The sequence below is a fragment of the Peromyscus eremicus genome, chromosome 13, assembly GCF_949786415.1.
Source record: "Peromyscus eremicus chromosome 13, PerEre_H2_v1, whole genome shotgun sequence".
NCBI lineage: Eukaryota > Metazoa > Chordata > Mammalia > Rodentia > Cricetidae > Peromyscus > Peromyscus eremicus.
The window spans coordinates 53571627-53596713 of record NC_081429.1 but is presented as its reverse complement, the minus strand read 5'-3'; the positions used below and the strand labels follow the sequence as shown (position 1 = coordinate 53596713).

General features: G+C 43.6%; 1 protein-coding gene across 1 annotated transcript in view; it reads right to left on the bottom strand.

Moving 5' to 3' along the window:
• The window catches only part of Satb2 (SATB homeobox 2), a 148917-nt gene that overhangs the window by 13994 nt on the left and 109836 nt on the right, over positions 1–25087 (bottom strand). The window contains exons 7-9 of the mRNA XM_059278094.1: positions 19822–20034; positions 15530–15685; positions 808–1005 (exon numbers count right to left, since the gene is read on the bottom strand). Of these exons, the coding sequence (XP_059134077.1) occupies positions 808–1005; positions 15530–15685; positions 19822–20034 (567 nt within the window). The remainder of the gene's footprint in view (positions 1–807; positions 1006–15529; positions 15686–19821; positions 20035–25087) is intronic.

Below are 25087 nucleotides of genomic sequence, written 5' to 3'. Positions count from 1 at the left end.
CCAAACCAATTTATGTGCCAAACTCTACCAGGACACTGGTTAACAGTTCTCGAAAGCAACTGACTTTAGATTCAGAAGAAGACAGTGAACTCAGCTACATCAGAGAGAAAGGTTTCTTTCAATGTGCTTGCAAAACAAAGCAACAAAGCATGCTGCCCAGACTTGTCAAAGTGGAAACTGGAGATAGCACAAGTCTTAAAATCTCTCATGATTTCTCCCAGGGCTTCCATTGAAGTTAAAGGTATTCCTCGGGTCAGGAGGCTATTTCTTCAGTTTCCACTCATCAAATACTACCTGAAGAGTTTTGGATCAAAATTTACTTAAATTTTTCTTTAGAAAACAAACTGATAGGCTAGGGACTCAGAGGGTAAAGGCGTTTGATGCCGAGCCTAGTGACCCAAGTGGGATCCCCAGGACCCACATAGTGGAAGGCAAGAGCTGATTTCTGCAAGTGGTCCTCAGAGCGCCACTGCGCTATGCCATGTGTGTGCACATGCACACATACACAGCTAAATAAAAGTTAAAAAAAATACAATGAAAAAACTGACGGAGATATTTAATATCTGAGTGATCTGGGATCACAACCTTAAAGCATGTGCTGTCAGGGAGAACCTCTGCCGTTGGCATTGGATCTCCCCGTCATTTTCGTCTGGTGTAAGCACACACACAAACGGTACCTGCTGTGATGACAGGTTTCTCTGTCCTCAGGACAGGGTACCAGTCCCCCGCTCATCGGAGGCAGTGTGGCCCCTGACCCTGGCAGCTGCTGCCAGCAGAAAGCCCTGCCGGGGCTGGGGAGACACTGACCTGCACAGGCTCGGGCGGGAGCTGTACCACATGCTGCATGCGCTCGCTATGGTGATGTCGCGATTCTTCCTCATAGATCACATCCCTCTCGTGTTGGGGAAGATTCAGGAAGCGGCGAATCGTGCAGAGATTCTCCCAAAGGGTGCGGTTTTCTGGGCTGGGGTTTTCCTTCCAGCGAAGCAGTTCACAGAGCCAGCCCTGGAGAGAAGGAGGTCACGTGAGTTAGGACTGCTGGGTGCAGAGCAGCTGTGAGGGCCTGGACTTTATCCCCCAAACCATGTTTTTATGGCAGAATTAATCCCATCAACTGTAGTAGCGACTGAAATGGTCCAACTCTTAAATCCAACCAGTGGTCACGTGGATAGTTATGCCAATGTTTAAGAGTCTTCACACTTTTTGTTTTTATTTTTTATCTTTTTGAGACAAGCCCAGGCTGGCCTGAAATTCACTGTGTAGCCAAGGATGACCTTTGCCTACAACTCCCAAGTACTGGGATCACAGGCTTGTGCCACAATTCCTGTTTATGGGATGGAGGGCCAGAGTGATATAAAACTCAGGACTTCCTACATGCTAGAAAAGCACTCTACTAACCGGGCTATATCCCCAGGCCTAAGAATCTTTATTCTGATTTAAAAAAAATATAACACCTTCCTATAGAATACATTCAATAAGTTTCTATCTTTTTTTTTTTTTTTTTCATTTACAGGGTTTTTCTGCATAGCCCTGGCTGTCCTGGAACTTGCTGTGTACCAGGCTGGCCTTGAACTCAGATTTTCCTGCCTTTGCTTCCCAAGTGTTAGGATTAAAGGCGTATGCCATCAGCACCTAGCTCTCAATGAGTTCTTTTATTTTCTGATTATTTTTTAATTTTATGTGTATTGGTGTTTTGCCTGCATGTATGTCTGTGTGAGGATGTCAGATCCCCTGGAACTGGAGCTACAGACAGTTGTGAGCTGCCATGTGGGTGCTGGGGATTGAAGCCGGGTCCCCTTAAGAGCAGCTGGTGCATAACCACTGAGCCATCCCTCCAGTGCCATCCATGAGTTCCTTAACAAACACTAAAACAGAATCTTCTAGATGCACAAATAAGATGACAGTTACCCACTCTCTAAAGAAGGAATATTTATTTTTCAGCCATAATTTTTTAGAAATTTACCCAACTGGTTTGTATTTCATTCTACAGAGAGGAAAGACAATTACGCACATATTATAAGATGGCAAATTAAAAAAAAAAACAAAAAAGGGAAAAATAATGTCTTCGTGTCAATATCACTGAGTCCTCTAGGAAGGGAATGGCCTTCTGATCATTAGTAACCCTGCAAACAGAAACAACAGCCTTGGCTAGACTAAAAGCAAAGGTACATTGGCTTCATCTATGAGTGCCGCCTTAGGCTCCAAGTCCCCTAGCCATCACTTCCCTCCACACCACACCTGCAGGAAGGTACTCAGTGGATCAGACTGCACCTGCAAATGTCTTGTCCCAACTCTGCCATCCGGATGTTCTCTCTCCTGCAACTGCAGGAGAAAGAAAACGCAATGCAAATGATGGCTTATATGAAAATAATAGAGGCTGTCAACATCGCTCACTGACTCATGTCAAAATATTTTACCCAGTAGCTTTCTAACCCATCATTTCCAAGCTACGTCGCTAATTTTAAAAAACAAGAACTGTCCCACATTACATCTCTTGCAAAAGGGTAGACTCTTTTTTTTTTTCTTTCTTAAAAGGTGCATAAACACTACTGACTTGGTGAGAAACAAATCCCAAACCTCAACATATTCTCTAGCATCGCTTGCAAGCCAACGAAAGCTCCTGACACGCATCATGAAAAGCCCCTATAATATCATAAGCTGTTGTTTGTCTAGCTCTCCACTGTGTCTTCTGCCTTTACCCAAAAAAAGGCAAGATTTGATTATCTCCGCTGCATCAGCCAAGACAGCAACACCAGCTGTTCGCATTGTGCAGTCTCCTCCTCACGGCCTCCATGTTAATAACCTGATCATTCCATTTTCCTCTTGAACTGCCGGCTGCAGCACCGAGAAGAGACAAAAACCCAGGCCCGTGTGCAGCAGCTGTAGGCACTGAACTGTGAAGCCACCGGGGATTTATAAACTAATCTGTAACACAACACTGCCTTGTTTTTACAAGTGAGAGGCCACATTTGCGCAGACCTGATCTTTCTTGCAATAAACTGGGAGCTTGGGAGACTTAGAGGGTTAGGAAGAATGAAAACAACATATCTTAGCGTTTGCTCGGAAATGTTTTCCCAAGCATTTTTATAGTCCTGCCCCCCAACTCAAGAGACAGGTAATGGTTAATTTTCAAGTGCCATGCACATGCAAAATGAAGATAAATTTATCACTACCAGAAAATAAATTATATTTTAATAAAAATCTCCTGGTCCCAAAGTGTTTTCTCAGGGGTTCCTTTATACAAAGGAAAGAATTCTTGAGATGGAAAATAAACCATCTGTGGAAAAATTAAGCTCCCATTTCTGTGTCTTTTCACAGATCTGAATAAGTCTCTAGTGAACTCTTTCAAATGTTTCAAACAGGTATGTTTAACATCTCCCAGGGGAGGCCATAGCATGGAGACCAATCACTGGATAGAAAATAAAAACAAAAACCTACATCTGCTAAAAGATGAAGTTCTGAGATAGCCAGATCTTGAGGAAGACAGCACCTGCTGTTCTGCTTGAGGGATGAATTGCATTGTGGGAAGCCGCAGCTTGAAAGGAGACAGGTGACAGCTGAGTGGTGTCTCCACTTATGACACTTGGAATGTCTCGCACAACATTCATCGCCATATTTGATTTATATGCGCTGTTATAATCTGCACTCATTACAATCACTTAGAACAACACTATAGGCTCGTTATGGACCGTGTGCTGGCTGCCATCGGTCTTTAAGAAGTGTGGTGCTCAATTTGCCCAGTGACATGCAAGGGCTTGACCTTGAAGCTATTAGGGAAGTGGATTAGACACAAATGTGATCATGTGTGCAGACATAAGCAAACCAAATTAATTTCTGGCATAGGAAAGTCGCCAACGAGGCCCTGTCCCTAGGACAGCAGAGAACTCCCTCAAATCCCCAATGGGCTGAGCTGATGGCATGTTTAAGGGAACCCAGTTTTGAAGATGAAGCAAGCACATTCATGGTATTTAGAGGGTTATTAATCTAGTTTCCCTACAAAGTGTTTGCTTGGCTGATCAGATTAAGGGATGGAGCCTTCAACAGTGCACCCCCACCACAGCAGGCCCCAAGAAATCTGTGATACTTCACAGCCTTGGCCATATTGCACCATGTGTACCCAGCTGCTTCAATAATTAGCTTATGAATGTATCAGCTGGTTCTGTGATTTTTATAAATAATAACTAACCCGCGGAGCAGAAAGCTTGTTGAGATCCTCGCACCAGCACAAAGTGGTGAGGTGCTCCTAACTCAAATCTGCTCTACAAAACGCTGATATTCCCTTTAGCAGGACTCCTGCGATGCCATTTGTATAAATATTTATTTCTTATCTGAAATGGCAATGCATTGGGGGGCCAGTTTTCTTCTTGTCGGTCATGATTTGCTAGCTCCTCACTTTGACTCACTTGCGCACTCTGGACATTTCACACCACCCCTCCTCCTCACCTCCCATCCCACCCATCATCTTTTTATTCACATCATCCCTCCACCAGGCTATTTGGACACTGATCTCTGTCTTCTCAATAGGGCCTCCTATTTGCTTGTCTGGTGGCTAACGATTCTGTAAAGAAGTGCCATGCTGCTGCATGAACACATACCTGTGTGACTGAGTGAACCCATCACAGAAGAAATAAAGGGTCCCTACGTTAGGGCTTTTTTTTTTCCATTTATATAATTTTTGCATGCCATCCAAGAAAGTTTTGCAGTATCGGGCAAAAAAAAAAAGTGTAAATGTCAAATAAAACAGTGACAGATGACTGTATTCTCTATTGAATAGCACTGTTTCTGTGGTGCATGTTCAATGGGAACTCATGAATTATTAATAAACAAATCTCCTTTTTCTGTTAAAAATCTGAAGTAGGTTTTTTGTTGTTGCTCCCTGTGTGTTCTGTGGAGCATTCCTGAAGTCTTTTCATTTTGGAAACACTAACACGGTTCCTGTGACCTCCAGCCCCAGCAGCTCTGGCCCATGTCCTTCTCTGTGGCTTCTCTCTTAGTCTGATTTGAAGTTCTGACTGGAGATTGGCTGAATATTCATACAGTCCAGTTAGCTTTTACAGTCGACTAAGCTGGGATTCTGTGCATTTCAAGTGTTGAGCACTGCTCAGCATGGTAGATGGCATTCATATGTGCAGTTCTGAGATCTGACTTCCAAGTTCTTGCCCTCTCAGGAAATAACTGGGTGGTCTTTGAGTAAGTGGCTGCTCTGTTGGAGTTTCTGGCTATTAAAGGGGAGCCTTACAAAAATGATGGTGTCCCCTGGTTCTACGCTCTATGACCTGTTACCTCACTCCTGTCATGAAGAACAGATAGTAATTAGCCATTGGGGTTTAAAAACACAAGGCAGAAATGACCTTGATCAATTGGCTAATAATCATGTAAGGAAGTGCCAATCAGTCAAGACTGGCATCACTAGTGACACCATGAACAGTTTTATGATGTACCACAAAGGAAAGACTGTCATATGGAAGGTAGTTTTGCCCCAAAGTCACAGCCTCAGCCAAATCATGAAAAAGTAGCCACAAATCTAAACCAAGAGAAGCTCGATGCAATGACCAGTTGGCACTCTTCAGCAGTGGCACAGCCGTAAAAGAAAAGGGAAGAAGAGCTAGGCAGAGTTGCAGGCTAACGGCTAACAATAAAACCCATCAACTAGATCTGGGCATTCAAGAAAAAGACAGGAGAGGAAGAACTAAGGCAAGGGAATCGAGTTTTTAATATGGCAATTGCTAATTTCCTGGCTTTGTCAATTGCACGATCATCAATCATTTCCCTGTGGTAGTGTACAGTGTCAACATTAAGGGAGACAAGTTGGGGCAGGGGTGGCGTACAACACAAACAATTAATTTTGTGCCTTTTTTAAAAACATTGCTGTGTATAAAATGAGTTCAAAAGAAGAAGTTTAAAAAACTGCAGAGACCACTAGAACTTACAATGAAAATACACATGGAGTCCATGTATATGACTCCAGAGAATTCACCTTTACAGTTGGAACCCAGCGAAGGGGCATCAGTTCAAAGATTGCTTCCTTTCAGGTACTGGTTAATGAGTTCTAGAACACTCAGAGTATAAGCAAATAGTATTTATTAACACTATGTTTCGGCCATCTCTTCGGTCTCTCAAACAAATTTTTCTCAGTAGAAAAACCAAGTCTGACCATTCTTCCTAACTCCACAGGCGAGGCGACACTCATGCCCATCAAGACATCGTCTGTTTACAATCCACATGTTCCTGAGAGTTGAATGCCAATCTAAATTTACAAAGCAAATCATGTTGTAAACATATCAGGATTCTGTACTACTTGAAGAAGAAATGTCCCTCCAATTACTTTTGGAAGATGAACAGTTCATAGTCTATCTTTAAAAAACAGAGTTTATTGATGGAAGGAAGCAACCAGTAGCTCACAGTTCAAGATGACTGGATGGGGCAACAATAAGAACCACAAGTTGCTCCTGTTTGCTCATCTCTCAACAGTTCCCCTGGTGACCCAATTCTTCAGCCACAGCCAATTACTCAGTCCCCAGGGACATTTGGTACATCCGAATTCCTGCCTCCATGCTTTGCCATACTACCCTCTTAGATGTAATGGCTCCTGTCCAGATCTCTGATCCTAGAGATACTGTCCTTCAAGGCTCTTACCACATCGCTTCACCTAATCTCCTGTGTGAACTTCCTGTTCATTTCTACCTGAACCTCAAACACTCTGTGCACACTCACGCACGATGTGATGATTGCTTCTGTTAGGGGTGGGTGTGTCTGGTGTACCTGAATCAGAATGGCTGGCCTCTTCTTGACAAAGAACAAGGTCAGGCTTCTTGATTTAGTCTCTTCCTTGCGCTAATTAGATTGAACTGGCACTACTAGGTTATGGTAGTAGTAGCACATGGGGACTTTATCACCTCTAAGTTAGTTCCTGCGGAAGGGCACCAATTTCTAAATTTGGCCATGATAAGGTCTATTTGCCTATCTCTAATATGAGAACATCTCATCTTGATTCTATAGGCTCTGGGAGTTACTGAAGGCATTTGAACTGATAAGACAGAACACTAACTCTCCTTTGTCCACCTGTCACAGATTTTTTTCTATTTAGCAAATGGTCATTTGGGGGTGAGGTGGAGTATGACAAAGTCAAGAACACCATTTAGCTTAGATACCATTTTTATTCCCAGTGAGACCGTGATGATGGATACTAAACAAAACACACATGGCCCGACAGTGAGGCACATCCGGCCTCATTTGGGAGTTCTCACTCTAAAAAGAATGGCATACATCACCAGCACCGAAGCACCCATGTAACAAGCTGCTCTTGTGTTCGAGTGCTTTCTCTGTGTGTTCACTGGTGTGAACTTGCTGGCGCTGCCCACGTGGGGGTTCTGAGAGTTTTCCTAGGTCAAGACTAAATGGAAAACGGCAACATCTATTTCGGTTTTTAATTTCCACAGGCTGAGAATGTGTAAAGGACCACAGAGGTCATTTATAGAACATTAATAAAGCCTAGCTTGAGTGGAGCTCATCAGACACCAATTTGAATTTAGCCTCTAAACCTTGGGTCTAAGGGACATGGGAGATGGAGGGGCCCAGCAGGGCAGAAGCACTGTGCCCTGTCCATGGTACTGAAATTCCTGTGCTGTGTACGAAGTTGCAAATTTTCTCTCTATCAAGACACCTGGTTAGGACTCTCATTTCTACCATCCCTCACACCCTCTTCTTTACAACAGCGAAAATACTCCAGCACTGAGGAGGCAGAGGGAGACAGTGGCAATCCTTAGGCCAGTCTCGACTTTTGCCTCAAAAAACAAAAACAAAATATTTTGGGCTTATGACATATTTCCCAGTTTTCTAAATTACATTTTACTTTGTGTGTGTGTGTGTGTGTGTGTGTGTGTGTGTGTGTGTGTGTGTGTGTGTGTGTGTGTGGTGGGTACACGTGTAAAGGTCAGAGGTTGATAACTCATGGGACTTGATTTTCCCCCTCTACTATGTGGGTCCTGGGGATCAAACATAGATAGGTTCTTAGTGTCCCTACCTCCTGAACCACCTCAACCTCCAAGTTTTCAAGTTTCTGTGTTATCTCAGAATAAATGCAAACCAGTACTAAACGCAAGCTCATGGCTTGCTCTGGTCTCCAGCAAAAGAAACCAATGTTGCCCCTGGTGAAGGAGGCTGGGTGATCCCAGAAGGCAGGGCCTTGTCATGGTGACAAGCCCTCTTTCCCACCTGACTGCAGGGAGCTGGTGAGTGAACTCCAGTTACTAAACAGGAAGTCACACCACCCTTCTGCCCCTCTAGGAACTCCAATGAATGGGGAAATCAGCAAATGAACAGCTCCTTGGAATGACTCAAGCTTCTTGCTGCAGAAATGTAACAGGCCATTTCCTCACCCACATCTTCAATACAGAAAATGTCAGCATATGTAACCAAAAGGAAATGTTTTCTGAGTGTCTTAAAAGAAAATTCATATTATTAACCACAGACAGTTCGCTTTCTAAATGGAAGCACAGAAAGTCCCCAAACAAACTTTTGTAACTGTGAAAGGATTTCTCTTCAGCTGGTTGAGACTCTTCTGAAGTGTGAAATGAGCCAGATAATATTCTGCTCTTGTTTCTTCGTCACTGAATTCTCTTTCATGAATCCAATAAGTGTCTATTAAAATAAATAACCCCCCTAATGATTCAAGATAACCTAATCAGGAAAGCTGAAATAGATAAGAGGCTAAATACAGGGGAGACCCGTCAAGGGCTTCAGTGACTCTCTGGTGAGGATGTCATCTAACCCGAAAAAAAAGAAATGTACTGAGCGTTGGTTACAGTTCAAGGTTAATTATGTTTTACCTTCCATTAGGTAAGTGCAAACGATCTGCTGCTTTTTCTAGCTTCCAAAATTGTACACTAAGTCCTAAGCTGAATTTTCACGGGGACCAATTTTCCGCTTTCTCGGGCTGCCCAAAGCATATCTCTCACATTTCTGTGGATGTGTTTACAAAGATTGAGTCTGTAATTGAGAGTAATGAAAATTTTGTTTCAGAACAATTCTTTAACCTCCACTGTGCAGGGCTCAAATCAAGGGGGGATTACACAAAAATGTGTTGCCTTTATTGCCACAAATACATGGGACTATGCTCAATTACACAAGTCTATGGAGATTTACTTAGCTATTTTGTGTAAATGCATATATACACACACATACACACTCATGCATATATGGTACACATACCTGAAAAGGCCATTCATATGTGTGTAAAAGAATAAATGTGAAATCTTATAGTCTTCATTCATATTAGAAATATATTAGCAACAAAGTGTGCCATATTACAATATCACACAGGAAATAACCATGAGACTTCCGCACCCCAACTTCAGGTCCAAACTGTAGCAGACCTGTTATATTTCACTTAATGGTAGGCAAACTTCCTCCAGAACTTAGGAAAGTGGAGGCATGTGTCGAGGACCGGAAAGTGACACTTAAAGATAAAAACCAGGGGTAGAACTTATGCTAGATCAGGGTAGGGACTACGTGGAGGGAAGCTAACAAATCGTGCAGGACTATGGCTGCCAGAGGATGCTACCTCCTTGCCCGGACCCTATGAAAATAACACAATAAAACAGTTTCCTTAGCAACATGGCTGGAAGCACTCATAGGCACCTACCCATGGCATAACTCATGTCTCTTCCCAAGTGGGCTGCTAGGTTTCAGAGAGGGGCCTGTAAACTGGAAGCCAGTTTTTCCTCAAAGCCATCCGTTTCCAAAAGAACCATACCATAAACAGGCAAAATATGCCAACTCAAAACACAGTAAAAAAGGAGCTTAACCCCAGCACACACTTTGAAGATATTCCGATTTTAAGAAACTCATGAGTACTGTGATCAATTTTCATTAGTTATCTAGTTAACAACTTCAGTAAACAACAACAACAACAAATAAACAAACCCAGTTTTATAACATAAAACAGAGAGAAAAAAAAGAAGGCAATTCTTCATTATGAGGTTGCTATCACAACACAGCCACTGGGAATGTTTGCTGATGCTCCTGAGCATGTTTGCATGCCTTCAGGTTATGCCAAGAGAAAGAACAGTGGCGACTGGAGGGCCAGCGTGATGTGCAAGCAACTGCATGCTTGCTGCTCACCTACTGCGGTTTCAGGGAACCCCTTCCATGAGCCTAACAGGGAGTGGTGACTTCCATACATATCACTCGTGAGGTCTTCACTGCTGAACTGAGCGGCTAAATGGCTGCAGATGTACCCCACCTGACAAGAGCAGAGCCTACTCCAGGATGGGCTGTCTCAAAGACCCCAGCGTACAGGCAAAGCACCGTCATCATTTTAACCTGCTTCTGCTGAGTGTAAGCAGCAAAACAGAACCAGGAGCCCTGCGAATGATGAGCCAACTCATCTCAGACATGGCACCTTCCTGGAACTCACCATAGCACAGAAATCAGCACAGCCATACATTTATTTCCAACACCCTCCCAAGGATGGTATCCCCATAATGGGACCATAATATATGAGATCATTTCCTTTGAGTGCATACAAAATGGCAACAGTTTGATCACACGCAACATAAGCAATAAAGGCTAAGAAACCACAGTAGTGAAACTAAAGAAAACATTTCATATTTTATAAATTTACTTTCCCACTTGAAAATCTTGCCTTTATTAGATGAATTATAACATAGTTTTTAAATGTCTACATTACTCGAAGCAATAATAAATTCCATCAATAAACACAATCCCTGTCAAAACTCCAGTGGTTGGTTCTATGTAGCTCAGTGGTAGATGACCTCCTTGGCATGCATGAGGCCTCATTGCAATCTCTGGCACCGGGAAACAAGTGAACATACAAAAAAAATTCCAATTACATTCTCTACAGAAATAGAGAAACAAATTCTATAATTTGTAAGGAACTACAAAGTCCCCAAAGCCAAGAGTCAGAGGCATCATACTTCCTGAATTAAACTTATATCACAGAAGCTAAAGCTATATCTCAGTTATAAAGGGTTTGTCTGTCACACACAGGGCCCTGAGGTTGATCTCCAGCACCTCCAATAAATGAATAAACTCTTGTTATAAAGCTACACTAGTCAGAACTGTAGAGTGTTGGTGTGAACACAAACACATAGGCTGATGGATTGGAATACAGGGCTGAGAAATAAATCCAAACACACACAGCTGATTTTCAACTAGGGCACCAGAAAGACACAACGGGGATCTAACCACTGGAAGCCTAGTGGGATGAGAACCAAGAGTTCAAGACCAGCTCTGTGCTGGACCCTCTTAATCAACCAACCAATCAGTCATCAAAAAACATTTGGAGAAAGCTTGATTTCCATATCTAGAAGAATAAACTTGGACTCTCATGCCATACATAAAAATCAACTCAAATTGGTGGTGGTGGTGGTGGTGGTGGTGGTGAAACCCAAATTTAAGACAAGAAATGGGCAAATCAAACTACAGTTTGTTGTTAGTTGGAAACTCAGAACATGCATTTTTAATGGAAATGTAGGAATAAGGCATAAAGGTCTATATAGAGACTCTACTTAATCCTAGTGCATGTGAAGCACAGAACATACTGCAATCTGCTCACATGCAGCAGGCACACACTGCAACCCACTCACATGCAACACGAACACACTGCAACCTGCAACACATGCAGCATGGACACACTGCAACCCGCTCACATGCAGACTACAGGTTTTGTGGGAATATGATGATAGAGCTTTCACAGAATCCAGAACCTCCTGGCCCCTCTCTAGATGCAGAAGGGCTCTGCCTTCTCCTCTGCTCTTGCAATGACAAAGAAGACGCTCCCACCCTCCCTCTGGTCACAGCTGCAGAAGCTCCCAGGCCTGCTGTGTCCAGAAGGCATTCCAGGATCCCTGGACATCTGCAAACCTGGGTGGAGGGGACATCCTACCAGTGCCGTCTTATCAGCATCCTCTGGGTCCCTGTTGTTCCCAGATCGCCTCCTTTGCTTTATCCCAACAGCCTCTGAGACTGGCCTCATCCCGCCACTGTCATCTGAACACTGCCGCCTCTCAGCTTCTCTGACACGAAAAGGAAGGGCATCTTCCCAGAGGTTTTGTTCATTGGTTTATTTAATTGGGGGAAGGAGAAATGGAAATTAAAATAAGCCCTGTCCCATTCCTGCAGCCTACTAGGAAATTTAGGTTTGGGTGTGTACACATAAAGATCCACACCTCTCTCAGAAAGACACCAACCTCAAATGAGTCTCAGCACTCCACCAACTAACACACACTAAGCTGTGGAAGACGGGAAGAAGGGGTCGGGAAAACTGTGGTCAAGCGTCTAAGGAGCAGACAACTGATTCAGCTGAAATGAAGCTAAGATGCTGCCAGGTGGCACCTGGCCATCCCTGGAGGACCACGGGAGGAGACAGCCCACTAATTTCTCTCCTCTGAGTTTCACTTCCCAGATGACAGGTAATAATTAAGAAGCAGCTGGGAAGAAGCCGAGTTAAAAGCTCCACAAACCAATGAGGGAGAGGGAGAGCGATGGAGGCCACTGAGGAGGAAGAGGATTGATTTCCTGTGTCCACTTTTTACCCATGTTGCACATCAGCCTTATGGTCTTGTAGACTCAAGTGACACAGAAACTGTCCTACATCCATTCTGACACCCTGTTTCAGAGAGAACATTCACCGGCCATTGCTGCAGCCTAGCAACTAAACTAACTGACCCTTGGCTGGCAATGGAGAGGACAAGGGGAAGCAGGCAGGGCAGGTCTTTCTGGCTTCGTTTCGTTTCTGCACTCTGACTTCTCTCCCAGGAAGAAGGGGGTAAGAGTCAGATGGAAGCCACCTAAGAGACCTGATGAGTGTCCACCTGGCCATAACACAACCCAAGGCAACTTACCCCAGAGGAAACACATAAACTTTGACTTGCACAACCAACTTGGCACCCTTTCACTCCGTTTGAATATCTCCCCTCCCACCCTGTCTTCTCCCTCAATGCACGGGGTCTTCAAAGAGCAGCTGCTCCTGTCTCCCCCAGTCTTTTACTTCCTCAACATACAGGGTGGTGTTCATTATTCTTTTTAATAACTGATTACAGCAATTCACACCGAAGAGTGAATGGGTCAACTTGATGATTCAGTTCTATTTTACAGTTAACCTCTAGTGAAGGGGGGGATTGCTACCCATATATAAACTCCAGAGCTCCCAGGCTCCTCTGGTTCTTAAGAGTTCCTAATCAAAGATTTCACTAATTTGACCTCTAAATGAATGGAAAGTCCCAGAGAGGCATTTAGTCACCCTGACAATGCCCAAGCCCTCGAAGAGAAAAATGACAGAAATAGAGAAGGTAATGAAGGAGAGGAGAAAAGCTTCATTTGCTCACTTCTCACAACCCAATGAAGTATATATGCATCGTGGGGAGGTAAAATCTGGCCGAGGGTCATCCCCACATTGTAAACATACATTAAATACATGTATCAAGTCATCAACGAGTCTGCCATGGGGTGAATGCTGGTGCTTCTCCAGTGGATTCTCTTTTTTGCTGAGCTGCTTTTGAAGCTGTCTTATTCGAAAGTCCCATTTTTTTTTTTTTTTAGAAACACCAAGCCTGAAATACCTATCTGATCAGCTATTTGCAATACGTCCAAAAATGAGAAAGTGACCATTCTTCTGATGAAAAAGGAGAAACTTCCAAGTATCTCATGCCCACTTATGCTCAATTTCATCCTTTGGAATATTAATTCTCAGAACTGATTTTCCAGATGCTACGAAATCAGGACTATTGATTTCTCAGGGAGGCCTCAAAACTGCCAACTGCCAACTGTCAAACCTAGCTCTCAATCGGCCACCCGAAGTAATCTAGGGAGGCTGGAGGCCTTGCTAATTCCAACAGCCATGGTGCTATGTCAACAAGATGCTGGTGGTCCTGCAATTGAGCTCCTGGACTCTGGTCTTTGGTTTTATCTTGAAAACTGCTTATAAAAGAAGGACCAGGTAAAACTTTGAAATCTGCATCACGACACAAGTGAGGGTCAGGTTTGCAAAATCAATTGTGCAGCTTTTACACCCACTGCACATTCACACATATGTCCCTTATTACCCAGTGGAAAACCATTAAATGCACAGTAGTTTTGCCAAGCGGCGTTAGCATTTAACAGCTTCTTCGTTTAGCAGCTCCAACTCTCATTATATTTTGCCATGTGGTACATGGATTTTATGTGTTTAACAGTGTAGGGAGGCTCTAGTGTGTTTTCTTCTCATGGGTTTTCATCCTATGGTTGGACATATCTTAGCAAACTTGGTTCACTAGTTTCACTGATAGAAGGAGTCAAGAGTACTTTGGAAGAACTATGTGCAAAACGAAATGGGAAATGAACAGTTTAATCCTCTCCAAGCTCCTGTAGCATTCTCTCTTTTTATTCAAAACTGAAAGTAAGTTACTGTAAAACTGTAGGTCAAAAAAAAAAAAAAAAGTTAACCTGCAAACAATTAGTCTAAATATAACATCTATCATTTTAAGGGCAATTTTTATTGAACTTTTTCTTGCTTAATAGAAATGCGACACCCAGTTACTTAGTGCTAGAATGCACAGTAGTAACTCAGTACTATAGTACCCATTAGAAACTATAGTGCACAGCGGATCTGCTAGGGAGAGGGTAAGGACCATTTCACCATTTGCATATGTAGGAATGAAAGCATTTGTCATGCAAAGCGCAGTGGAAATCAAACTCAAAAATCAGAGGGCTCTCAAAATTGTGCTGCAGCGAACTTCCTTTTCCTGCACCGTGCATTAACTGTTTATCTGTGGGATAAAGACGGGGCCTCCAGCAGACCTGAGATGGTAGCTGCCCCCTTGAACAAGCTGCAGCAGAGTCGATACAGTCAACTGTTGCTCTCGGAAGCGGAGCCGAGCATCTGTGCGCTGTTTCCCCCGAGCATTGCACTCCCCTCCACCCTGTTACTGAACGCTTTTACTGGATAAGCAGCTATGTTTTCCTGCTAAAAGATTTTAGCACTTATTCTGGAAGCCCCACATGTGTTTCCTCCTGGAAAAACAACTGTCTTCTATATGTGAGCGAAACACCTGACAATCACAAGGTGTCTCTGGGGCTGGGCAAAAGTAGTTATTATAGCAAAATCAGCCCTTCCCCTGGGGGGGAGAGGAAGGTGATGAGCCCTGGTTAAACATGGTCTCAAGGAAGGGGGTGCTATGCACAGGCTACATTTTCTTTAAATGAAAAAAAAAAAATGATCTGCTTCCCAAGAAAGAGACATTTTTTTTTTTCAATGAGTGCAGCAGGCTTTGGATGAGGGGAGAAATATTTCAAGCCTGATTCTTTAATATAAAATTGTTATTTAAGAGAATGAAGTGAGGTTCTGGCATTGTATCTGCTCTGAACTCCGGTGGGAGTTCCAGCAAAGCCATGGGGCAGAAGGCAGAACATGATGGGCTCCCCAGGGGTTATTACTGTTATTATTATTATAAAAACAGATGTGTTTTTATTGGAGGGGAAGGAGAGCAGTCCCAGCCCTCTGTTTTGCTCTTTTAAACAAATCACTCACCTGACTTTTGTTTGCAGCCACTTTGGCAAACAGGGCTTGAGACACCTTGGCCCTCTTCATCTCCTGTTGGATCTCATCGTAAATGGCAGCTGTGATGTTGACGTTGGCACCGTCCACCTTAATAGGGAGGTCTGTTGTCGGTGTCGAGGTTTTGGCCTACCAAGAGACCATGAAAATAATAATTTAAAAGTGCTGCATTCAGAGCAACCATCTGTGCAGAAATTATCAGAGGGCTTCAGTCAGCTGATGCCAAACCACATTAGCTACAGAGGGACACTTCCTGTCCATTATTCTAATCAGGTTAATTGTGATTGGAAATAATTGCAATGCATTCCTATAGGACATACAGAATCCTGTCAGCTCCTGCTTCCCCTCACAGTATCCTGGTGGCTCACAGGTAGGAAGGCAACCCTGGGCACCCAAATATGTCGTCTATCTACAAGCAAGCACACAGAGCACACTCACCTTTTTCTTTGTAAAAATGGTACCCCTTACAGGAAGAGCCAATTCTTTTAAGGAAAAAAAAAAAAACAAAAAACAATGGAGTAAACGGGTAGAGGTCTCCAAATAATAAATTATTACTCAATTTAATGCACTCCCGCGAGTACCTCTCATTCTTTATTAAGGCTTCATGTATGTTATTTGAGTATGTACGGTTCCCATCATTATCGTCATTATGCTACCCAGACAGTCACCTAATTTCACCTAGGAAATCACTGGAAATGAAACAAAATTTCATTTCATAAAACTGGGCTTCAGATGCCTTCCATGCGCAGTTTTCATTTTCTTAAACTCATATTGTGGTTTTATGCATTCTGCCGCGCTCGTTTTAATTGAATGATTTCCCATTAGCTGCAGAGACAAATGAAGGACAATGCAGAAGGTGTTGTGCTTCCTGAGGTAGGAATACCCTAAAACATCCCAGGCAACTTGGTCCGAAAGACTGCCTGAGAGGCACTGCTTACTTAGTCTGAGCCCTAAGCTGCCTACCTGGAAGGGCCAAGCCGATGTCTTTACTCTGGCAACCCGTCCTTGGGTACGTGGCCATCGCTGACTAAATGGGTTTAGTTTGGTTTTTATTTTGTCCTCACTCACCCTAAAATCCCATAATAAGAACAAAATCACAACTTTCCCTCTGTTGCTGCCCTGAGCCGCCCTACCCTGGGCTGGCACTATGCAGGTCTGATAGAAGACGGCGTGCAGTCAAGACATAACCGCAAGTCCTGGGCAAGGATGTCGTGAGCCTGGCCTTCCTGCTCTAAGTTCCCATGGAGGCCTGGCTTCCTGAGAGCGCACAGTGGCATTTGTCATCTTCCTTTGCCCTCTCCACCTCATCTTCTTCGCTAGTTATTACCACAGTGATTGTCACTTGTGGGCATCTGTGGGCCAGGCACTCTAGGAGGACTGTTAATTTCTGTTTTCTCACGTAACTCTCGTAAAGATCTAGTGAGTGAGGTATCAGCATTTTTATTTGCAGGTAAAGGACCTGAAATGACAGAGGTCTTACCTTGGTATAAAGGCCATGAAACAATAAGGGAAGGCACCCTGAACTCACGCAGTTCAGGCTCCAGCCAGTGCCTCTCTTCCACTATGCTACCCCATTTCCACACAAGGCAAGTATCCCCTTCCCATAACAACTCAACTCTCTAGTTTCTTCAAGAAGTTCTTCCTTCTTCTCATCCACCATGCTCTCCTCATTAAGTGAAGGCGTTACATTTACCAGCTGCCTTCACTGTCTCTGCTTCCTGATTGCTCAGATCTTCACTTGACACTAAGGGCTAAAACAAGGTGGGAACTATAATATGTGGGTAAGATTCCGGATTCTGGTGTCAGGATAACTACAGCTAGGTTCTAACTCTACCACTCAGCCATGGGAACTCACGTATACAAGCTAGTCAGCCCATCTAAGCCTACTTCCTCATTGGTAACATAAGAACATCACCACAACACAAAACAGTAATGGTGGAATTCGTGCAAAATGCTCACAGCACTTGCTGTGCCCACGGTGAGTGTGAATAAATGGCCATTCTCTCCCCGTGTCATTTTGTGACCGAGTACACCGAAGAACACTGGCCACTGAAGAAGTATGAGAAGATACTGGAGGTTTAATTTCAAATCTGAAATGTCTTCGGTGTGTTGTTAAACTGATAAAAAATTGTTTCAGGAGTCTGGAAAATAATTTGTATAAAGCTGCCTGTGTGTACTAAGTTGCTGACTCCAAATAAGGGCTGTCTGTGGTTCCTACTCTCATCCATTCTCAAACAAAAGCTCTACAGAAAACTGCAATGTGTTTTCCCAGTTTCGAGCCTTGAACTTGCTATGCACCTGATGACCTTGCTGAGATTACAGCCATGTATATCACCATGCTCGGTTTTCTGCTGTCGCTGTTTGTACAAAACACCTTTATTACTGAGATATGTCAAAAAGAATTTTAAACACATAAGGTACATAGGTATGCATGAAATGTTTGAAAGATTCAAATAACTTCCTCTTTCCCAACCTTCAGCCACAGATATAGAATAAAATGGTAATGAATGTACAATCGTGGTTCTAGGATTATACTCCTCAAAAGTATATCTGAATATTTCATATGTATTTTCAGAAATCAAAAAGCTCAACTTTTTTAAATGCTCAACTTCCTGTACTTATCCCTAAGGGAACCTTTATCTAGGAATTTTCAAGTCCGGATCCTAATTCAAACAAAGAAAACGTTGTCCTAATTGTGAAGCCGTATTAAGCTGGCAAAGCTCTGGAAGTGAGCAGGTAGGTCTCCGGAAAATCACTGAACACTCTTGTTAGAAAAATATTACAAAGACACAGAAAACAAAAAGAACTGGCCTGTGTGGTTTTCTAACAAGTGCAAGTGTCCTTGTTCCAGGACAACTGCCTGGCTGAAGGAACACGGAGTAGGAAGAATGGCTAGACTCTCCAATAATGGCTGAACAGCCTTTAAACATGGGGAAAATACTACTGACTTTACTAGCAGTCAATATTAGTGCAAATTAGCAATGTCCTCACAACAGTTCACTATGTATCCCCTGATATTTAAAGAAAAATAAATTAAAAGGCTTGGTTGCACATGTCCAAAGTAAGCAGTCGAGACTTTAACAGTAAGTATGACTCATAATTTACTAAAGACTAAAGTGTAAGTAATGCAGTTGGGCAGGGCATAATGGAAAGTGGCCTTTAGTTACTAATCTACTGCAGGGTGCAAAAATATAGTCAAGGTACATGCGGAAAAAATGATGGTACACTTGTGGAGGGTCTAATATTCCTACCAGAGTAGAGTTCTGATTCTGTGTTTAATCAGCTTCTTGGAACTTACCAGAAAACAAACTAGTAAGGACAAAATTGTAGTGTCTAAGCAAAGCAACCTTTTGTTTTGAAGGACTCAGTCTTCAGTTTTGCACAAATGGGTATGTACCAATTAACTGCTGGCTTTAAGAACCATCAAATGTAGGCAACAGAGAATGGAGTGGCTTGATCACAAGTCAGCAAGTAGGGGGAGTCTAGGGGAAGCAGGGAGTGAGTGAGAAATGAGTGGCTTCCATCTGAACTGGAAACGTACCCTGCCTTCCTTGTGTTCCAAACACTTTATAAGTATGCAGACAGGAAGGCCAGAAGTTCCCAATCCCACAAGGGGCACACTGAGGCCTCCTATCACCAGGACCCATCACCCTGGCCCAGCTACTGTACTCCCTACATACAAGACTTTTCCACTGTGTCTCTCTTTAGGAAAAAGAAGTTCTTATTTTCTTTTTTAGGGGGGGCAGGGGATGCACATGAGTGCAGGTGCCAAGGAGGCCGGAAGCGTTGGATCCCCCTGGAGCTGGAGTTACAAACGAAAGTGATAATCGATCCTAACTGCTGACCCATCTCTCTAGCCTTCCATTGTGTCTTTCTGGACTGCTTTGCAGCAGCATGGGAACCGCTCTGGACTGCCCTCAACTGCTTTCCCTTCCGTCAAAATAAACAAGCAATTTAAGGAAAAGAGCGTGCTTTTTATACAAACACAGCTTCTATACAACTCCTACTCCTTTCTTCTGAAACTGCACAGTGGGTAGGAGCTCACCCCCACCTACTCTTCCTTGTCCCCCTTACCTGCTTACGGGGAAGAACGGGACCTTGCCAAAGGGAAAGGAATAGTGTACCACAGTACAGGATTACCACATGACATAGCCACAGTTCCTTGGATTAAGAAACCCTTGAGTTATGTTTCTTGGTTTTCAAGGGAAAACAGAATATCCATGAAACAAGAGGTTTGTAAGTGATGCATGGAGTGGATAGCTCACCTGTGGGGTTCGGGAGGAGCTGGGACTGCTAGAGGCAGAGGAGACCATGCTCACATTGGGATTCATGCTCCGCTCTCGCTCATCCTGGTAAATGCGGTCACGCTCCACTTCAGGCAGATTGAGGAAGTTCTGCATGGCCCTCAGGTTTACTAGAAGAGACTGAGAAGCAGTCCTGGGGTCCTCTTCCTTACGCAGGATCTCTGACAACAGTCCCTGGTAGAGCGGAAAAAATAGGCAACGTCACATCTGCAGACTTATGTGTGCGGTTCCCATCTCCCGCCCCACCTCCCCTCAATGTGTTTGGCATAACCAGCTTGAGAGGATACCAGGAACATGCCTAATTCCTTAAGGCTCAGCAGGAATCTGTGGGAATGTGCTCCCCTTCCGGGGCTGTGCCTTATTTTAGGATGTCTATTCTGCAGCCTCATCATCGCTGTAATAATCCTATGTGTGGCAGTGCCAGCGAGCAAGGTAGGCGCTCGGGAGGAAATGTGGAACCGCAATTACCACCAGGTGCCTCCTGCAAGTATTTCAGGAGCTGTAAGAACTCTCTCTGCTTGAAACTGGGAACTCTTGGCAGTCCTGCTTAGCTTTACAAATCTGCCAAGTTTGGTAAATTTAGTTCCGACATTTAAACAGCATGGGAGATTTACATCGATTTAAAAAAATAAAAGTTTGGCTGAATTTCTGTATGACCGGCCACTGATTTCAATATAGATGTTTCCTATGACAAAAAAAAAAAAAAAAAAAAAAAAGGACTAGAAAACAAACGGTTGTAATCTGTCAACTCTGATAACTTCCCACCTTCACACACAATTACAGTTACGTTTGCATCGGTACCACAAGGCACCCCAGACTCTTGTGAGATAGCCTCACAGGGAAGCTCTAGTCTTACAATTAAAGTGATGAAAATGTGATCATTAGCCAGGGACCTGAACATGCTCTAACTACAGTGTGGATAGGCTCTGATGCCCCGATAGGTTCCAAGGCTTTAACTCCAAAATGCAACTCAACCAAACTAGGGAGCTTTGAGTGCACGGTTTCTGTGTACTCTAACGACACAGAGCTGACAAAACTTTTGCCAGTATTCTAGTAAAGCAGGGTGGCCTAAGAGGACAGTGAGAGACAAGCTGGAGAGATGTCAGGGCAGAGGCAGATCCATTCCTATCCCCTACACTTGTCAGATTACCACACAGAGGCATCATTTCATATTCTCGGCTGACATCCTTTTGCGTGGCACTATGAGATCAGGGTTTCAGACTGTTCCCCCAGGAAGAGTTAAGACATTAATCCTGCGGCTTTGAACAGATGGGGTGACCTCGAGTCCTGAAAAGTCACTTCCATGAACTGTGGTAAAGTACAGCTGTCACTAAAGATGTTTGCACTGAGGGGAACTGATAGAAATGTAAGAGACACAGCTCACATATGAAACAGCGGTGGACTTGAGGGGAAGAACTATTCTCTGGCTGGTCAGAAATCTGCAGGGTGCAGTGGGCACTTTAGTGCAGCAAATGTCACATATAGCAATGCACATCACACTGTTACAACATTTCAAGGAAGTACAATCATCATTCAAAGTATCACATGAGGGCTGGCAGGACAGCTTCGTGGGTAAAGTGCTTGCCTGATGATCTCAGTTCGGTTCCTGGGGCTTACATGATAGGAGGAGAGCATCGACTCCTGCAAGTTATCCTCTGACCCTCACATGTACACACGTGCACACACACACACACACAAATAAACCTGATACGCTTTTTAAATCATATAAAACAACTAGACTACAAGGAACCTATGCTAGCCCTGTTTTTGGAGGTCACCTTCCCTTCATTAGAAGAGTCCTAATACTCAGAAGGAATATACAGACAAACACAGCCGGGAAGCACACAGTGCGTGTCTGGGGCCAGAATGTGATGAGGGATAAAATATGCCACTCAGTGAAGCCAGAAGAAATGTGAATGTCTATGTGTGGCTGTGTGCGATTTGTTGTGTGGGCATGCACATATGTGCTCAAGGAGAGAGCAAGGTAGGTGGTGTGTGTAAAAATACCCTACTGCTCCAACGGTTAGAAGGAAATCCAGGTCTCATGGTACGCTTCTAGAAGACAAGTGAGGCGCTTGTCTTCCAGGAAAGCCTTACGTATCCTGTGAACCCAATCTCTTTCTGAAACTGAGTCAGTTGTGCCTCAGGTTGCCCTACTTCCCATTTTAACTGAGCAACCTGGAATATATTCATAATGGATTTGCTTCAAAGATTTTCCTTTTTAAAAAAGCTCTAAATTAATATGGGGAAAGTGAATTTTAAATTGCTTCCAATTTCCAAAGTCGATATGACACTAAGATTGATATTTTCTGAGCTTTTTTCCATGAGTCACGTACAGAAAGACTGAGTTGGTTTTCTCCCCCCCCCTTCTCCTTTCTCTCTCTCCAACCTACCTTCAGTATTGTAATAAAAGAGTTTTACCCTCATCATGGAGATACTCATTATGATTATAATATCTCAAAGGCAAAGTTTAACATTTTCTTTCTCCATGAAACTATTTCCATGAGTCACATAGTGTATTACAGCAAAGACTTTTTACATATGAAATAGTGATATCAAAAACTTGTTCTAAAGCACCATAACTAAAAAGTACAATTGTAGGTCCCCCAACAACCCCCCCCCAAAAAAGTCACTAAAATTATGGAGTGTTTTTATATGTTTCTTGCATAGGCCCCTTCTTCTACATCTGTCACGTGCTAGACAACCTTCCAGGAAAATTCTCCTGTCTCTCAGGGCAATACACAGAGTACCCACGAGGATGGCTGTTGGTCAGCGTTACTGCAGAAGTGAAAGACATACAGCATTTGTATCTGAAGTGGACAGTGGCATTTACCTATTTGCATAACACAGTCTCAAATGAACAGGCTTGGCTGGTGCCACCTTCCTATACGGCCACCAGCAAGTTACAACACTGCTCCAAATCCTTCACCTCAACTCTCCTCAGCGTGGCAGTGGTCCCAACATGCTTTCTTGTCACTCAGGACATTTTCAGTAGAAAGTGACTAACTGGAGTGTACAAGACTTTAGAGGTTTTTGTTCTGACAGTTTTACTCTGGATATTCATGTACCTTTAACTACTATAAACTAAGATTTTAAAAGCTTGGTCTAAATTCAGCAGGAATACATGTGATGTGAATTCAGTTAGTTGAATTCACACACACACACACACACACACACACACACACACACACACACACACACACAAAATCTACAGCCTAACTCTCACAGCCACAAAAACCACCCCACCACCCACTAATTATCAAGATGAATAAATGTTTACCATATTGAGTCTGTCTTGAATGGAACATAAATTAATAATTTATCTCACATAAATATTTCTAAGGCCTTTGCTACTATGTCACCTGGCATTTTAATTATCAACCAGCCAACAGGAGGTGTCACTTGGACATTGCCATTATGCAGCTTGAGATATAGAAAATGTGGTGTGGCACCTGGGCTCTGGAAGAAAAAAAAAGAAAGATGCACCCCTATCAATAGAAAGGCCATGAAAGGGAATTAATAAATTAACCAGGATATTGCTTATTAAAGTTTCATATCAGTAATCATATTAAAACATTCTGCCAGTATTGAGTAAAATGGCCATTAAGTATTTGCCTCACTGTGGGCAATAGAACCTTCTCTATGGAGACATAGTTTCCTCAGGGGTGTTAGTCTACTTTCCATAAGACAAGGAAACATGCTGCCTGCAAGGGACAGGTTGGCACAGAGTACGTATGGCCTCCACATTAGTTCTTGGGTTCTAAAGAGAGCCTCACAGGGAATCTTTCCCTGACCCATCAACGGGGTGGTTTACAAGCTTTTCAGACCACCTCGAGCACCAAGAGAATAGACAGGTCTGGAAGGAACTCGCTAAAATCGAAAGAATTCAAAGTACAAAATAACAACTGTATGATGCAGTCTGGCTTGCCTGGTAATACAGGCTAAGTATCTTCAAAGATAAAGGAAGAAACTGAGGGAATTCTTCAAGTAAAAGAAATTCACGTTCTTCCTCTGTCTGTTGTAAAACAGCATTTCTGAGGAATACCTTGAATGAGCTGTACTTCTACCACTGAGCTTTCTGTTTCAATATCTCACCACTGATGCTGTTTTTCCCTATGTTACTGTGCAGGGTACATGCTGATACTCAGAAAGGTGTGGTGAACATTATCTGGACTGACTGTCAAGCTTCTCCACTAGCCTTGTCACTTTCTCAGGGACAGCTGGCAGACCATCTTAGGTAGGCTTTCAATCCTGTAAGAGAGCACACACCTCTATGGACTAGGCCTCAGATTGCCTGGACCCCCATAGGGCAAGTCAAGATGGCTGGATCTAAACAGATAGTCCTTACATGGGGCTTTCAAGCGCTTGGTACCTTTCTGGAGTTAAGACTATACTGGTCACAGGACAAAAATCTATAGAAACCCTAAGTCAGATATCTCCCCTCATCTGTCCAGGGAACTCCCAAACTCAGTATACCTCGCCAAGAGAACAGCAGCTCCATTAATTCCTTTCTCAGTAATGACTTGGGGAAAAGCTCAAAGACCAAAAAGAGAAAGAATGGGCTTTCAAAGAATTTTCTGCAGGGTGGGGGGAGGAAGGTTTTACAGAAGCATGCTGTAAAAGGCATGGGCTGAGTGTGGTGCTCATACTCACACCACCGATCCCAGCAGAGGCAGGAGGATCATGAGGTCAGGGCTGTCCCTGGGTCATGCAGGGAGAGCCTGTCCTAAATAGGAACACGAAAGAAAAGCAGGTCGAAAGAGAGATAGGGGAGGGAGAGGAGGGGAAGGGAGAAGGGGAGAGGAGAGGAGAGGAGAGGAGAGGAGAGGAGAGGAGAGGAGAGGAGAGGAGAGGAGAGGAGAGGAGAGGAGAGGAGAGGAGAGGAGAGGAGAGGAGAAGAAAGGGAAAAGGGGGGAAATGGGAAAAATGACAAACGTCATAAATACAAAACACAGCTCGCACCATCTTGGTTCAAAATGAGGAGAAGCATCGCCCGCTGCGAGGCTGGAGGGGGCAGGTTTCTGTGGAGGGGCTGAAACAGGATCTAGCTGAACCTTTCAATATGAGTAGCACCTGCAAGGAAAAGTAATGGTACAGCCAGGAAGGAGAAGGGCTGGAAAAACCATCTGAAAGAGACGAGACCATGCTTTCTCCAGACAACCGAGGGACGTTCACCTTCTTAAGTCGGGGGGTGGCGGGGAGTACAAGAACTGATACAGTGGTATAA